This window comes from Acyrthosiphon pisum, chromosome A1, assembly GCF_005508785.2.
Source record: "Acyrthosiphon pisum isolate AL4f chromosome A1, pea_aphid_22Mar2018_4r6ur, whole genome shotgun sequence".
In the NCBI taxonomy this organism is placed as follows: domain Eukaryota; kingdom Metazoa; phylum Arthropoda; class Insecta; order Hemiptera; family Aphididae; genus Acyrthosiphon; species Acyrthosiphon pisum.
In genome coordinates, this window is record NC_042494.1 from 26,391,018 (window position 1) to 26,393,878 (window position 2,861).

A 2,861-nucleotide genomic window follows, 5' to 3' on the forward strand; every position below is an offset into this window, starting at 1 on the left:
GACACGGTGATTAAAGTCGTGCATAACGTATTAACGTTGTCAGGTTGTCGCCGTATACAATATTCTATAATTGCTATAGGTATACGATATCTTATTTCATAAAGTACAATAGTCTCGAACAACAAACACGATAAGTCGATAATAAACATTTATATTTTACGTCAATGCGTTGTAGATTGTACTAACTTTTTTATAAAAATTGTGTAGTTAATTTTGTAGTTCGTTAATTTTAATTGTTTTTTTAAAAAAAATGTACTGAAATAAGCAATTTTGTTTTTAAAATCCCAAAATATGCAATTAAAATACAAAACCATTAAATATGCAAAAGTATGCAAAATAAAAATAGTATTATTTGATTCAGTAGAACATGAATACAATTTGTATTCAGGTTAACATTAAATTAGACAAATAGAAAAAAATATGCAATTTCATAAACATCCGAGCCCTATTGATTATTATATATACGTGTTCCGATCTCATGAAGTGTTGCAAAAATGACAATATTTTAAGAATATTCTTGTAAGAGACCATGTCAATGATTTATTTTCTCTTTTAAAATTACTAAAATATATTTATCTCAAATTAAAATAGGTAATTTATTAACTTTAAATTAATTAATGATTTTATAAAATATGTGTTGAGTTATATTAAGCATATAATTACTCATCTATTTAAAGTTAAAGTAATACAAGAAGTACTGGCTTAAAAATATGGTCAAGTCAATAAATTCGAATTGATCATAAACAGAATAGCATAGTAACGTAAAAATTGTATGAAAACAATTACATGTGAAATCAATTATTTAGGTACTGCTATATAACTTATAAGATTGATAACACAAAATGGGGAAGAAATATTACACATGTGATGTCTGTGACAAGATGTTCAGCCAAAGTAACAATTTTACGATACATCGACGCACGCACACTGGCGAAAAACCTTATGCGTGTAATGTATGTGACAAATCGTTCTCCGTAAGTAGCAGTTTGGCAGCACACAAACGAATGCACACTGGTGAAAAACCGTACGCATGCAATGTATGTGACAAATCGTTTTCCGTAAATGGCAGTTTGGCAGCTCACAAACGAATGCACACTGGTGAAAAACCATACGCTTGCGATATATGCGACAAGTCGTTCTCTGTAAACGGAAGTTTGACGGCACACAAACGAATGCACACTGGCGAAAAACCTTATGAGTGTGATGTATGTGACAAGTCGTTCTCCGTAAGTGGCAGTTTGGCAGCTCACAAACGAATGCACACTGGTGAGAAACCATACGCTTGCGATATATGCGACAAGTCGTTCTCTGTAAACGGAAGTTTGACGGTACACAAACGAATGCACACTGGCGAAAAACCTTATGAGTGTGATGTATGTGACAAGTCGTTCTCCGTAAGTGGCAGTTTGGCAGCACACAAACGAATGCACACTGGTGAAAAACCATACGCTTGCGATATATGCGACAAGTCGTTCTCTGTAAACGGAAGTTTGACGGTACACAAACGAATGCACACTGGCGAAAAACCTTATGAGTGTGATGTATGTGACAAGTCGTTCTCCGTAAGTGGCAGTTTGGCAGCACACAAACGAATGCACACTGGTGAAAAACCATACGCTTGCGATATATGCGACAAGTCGTTCTCTGTAAACGGAAGTTTGACGGTACACAAACGAATGCACACTGGCGAAAAACCTTATGAGTGTGATGTATGTGACAAGTCGTTCTCCGTAAGTGGCAGTTTGGCAGCACACGAACGAATGCACACTGGAGTTAAACCGTATGCATGCGATGTATGCGACAAGTCATTCTCTGCAAGTGGCAGTTTGACGGCGCACAAACGAATACATTCTAGAGAAAAACTCTACGCATGCAATGTATGTAACAAGTCGTTCTCTGAAAGTAAACATTTGTCGGAACATCGACGCACACACACTGACGAGAAACTATAATATGTATGCGATGTATGCGAAAAGTCGTTCTCTGCAAGTGACAGTTTGACGGCACACAAGTGGATGCACTTGCACACTAATCGGATCGATCAAAGATCTAAGATCCAAAGGCTATTGTAAATTAAGATAAATCTTGTTAAAATAATATTGTGGCAGCACTGTCAAGGTGTTAGTTTTGATATGTAAATAGTTGTTTCTGAATACTAAATTGTTAATTTTTCATATTATGCATAAATAAATACTACATTTCGTATGGTTTTCAATGAAAAATTTTAAAGTGGTTTTTAATTTTCTTTTTAAAACATTGTATATAAACATTTTGTATTTTGGACTTAAAAAATATTGTCGAGTTCAAAAAATTTGGGAGATATTATAATATTTGGAATTTTTAAATATAGGTAGGTACCAAAATTTAAATAGTGTCTAAATGATGGAACACATTGCTTATTGAATGAGAACATCCCCCCTTTTTTTATGTAAGCTAAGTAGTGGATAATCTTTTTGAACATTTCATTTTAATGTATCAAGTTCAAAATTCAAAAGAGTAGTTATAAAGAAATTAAAATGTTTTGTAATGTAATTAATTAAAATATTAATACCTTTCCTTAGAAAAATGTGTCCCCTATAAGTTTTAATAAAGGTTTTTCTCTAAAACTACTCAGTAAGCAGTATTCTTGGAACGTGTAAAAACGATTTTGTGCAGTGTTTTTTATCGGTGTGGCGCCGTGTGGCTCATATTTAAAATTTAAAATAATATAATGGAACTCATGTAACCTTTTTTTGATATTATAATTTTGAATCAAATTGTGAGCATTTAAAATTGGAAATCCACTGATACATATTATTAATCTAAAATAAGTTAAATTATTTATAACTAAAATAAATTGTTTAGTTAGGTACAAAATAAAT

At 32.6% G+C, this 2,861-nt stretch overlaps 1 protein-coding gene across 1 annotated transcript; it reads left to right on the plus strand.

Annotated features, from left to right (window-relative positions):
* The first annotated feature begins 842 nt into the window (after positions 1-842).
* Positions 843-2,072, plus strand: LOC100159809 (zinc finger protein 2 homolog). The gene is made up of 2 exons (XM_016807443.1): positions 843-1,877; positions 1,977-2,072. Exons 1-2 carry the CDS (start codon positions 843-845, stop codon positions 2,070-2,072), a joined length of 1,131 nt encoding a protein of 376 aa, XP_016662932.1.
* The last annotated feature ends 789 nt before the right edge of the window (positions 2,073-2,861 follow it).

Excerpts from the sequence above, each read along its gene's own strand:
- LOC100159809 (XM_016807443.1), top strand. The coding sequence starts at position 843 with ATGGGGAAGAAATATTACACATGTGATGTCTGTGACAAGATGTTCAGC. Across the intron at positions 1,878-1,976 it reads AAAAACTCTACGCATGCAAT|TCGTTCTCTGCAAGTGACAG; the intron begins GTATGTAACAAG and ends GTATGCGAAAAG.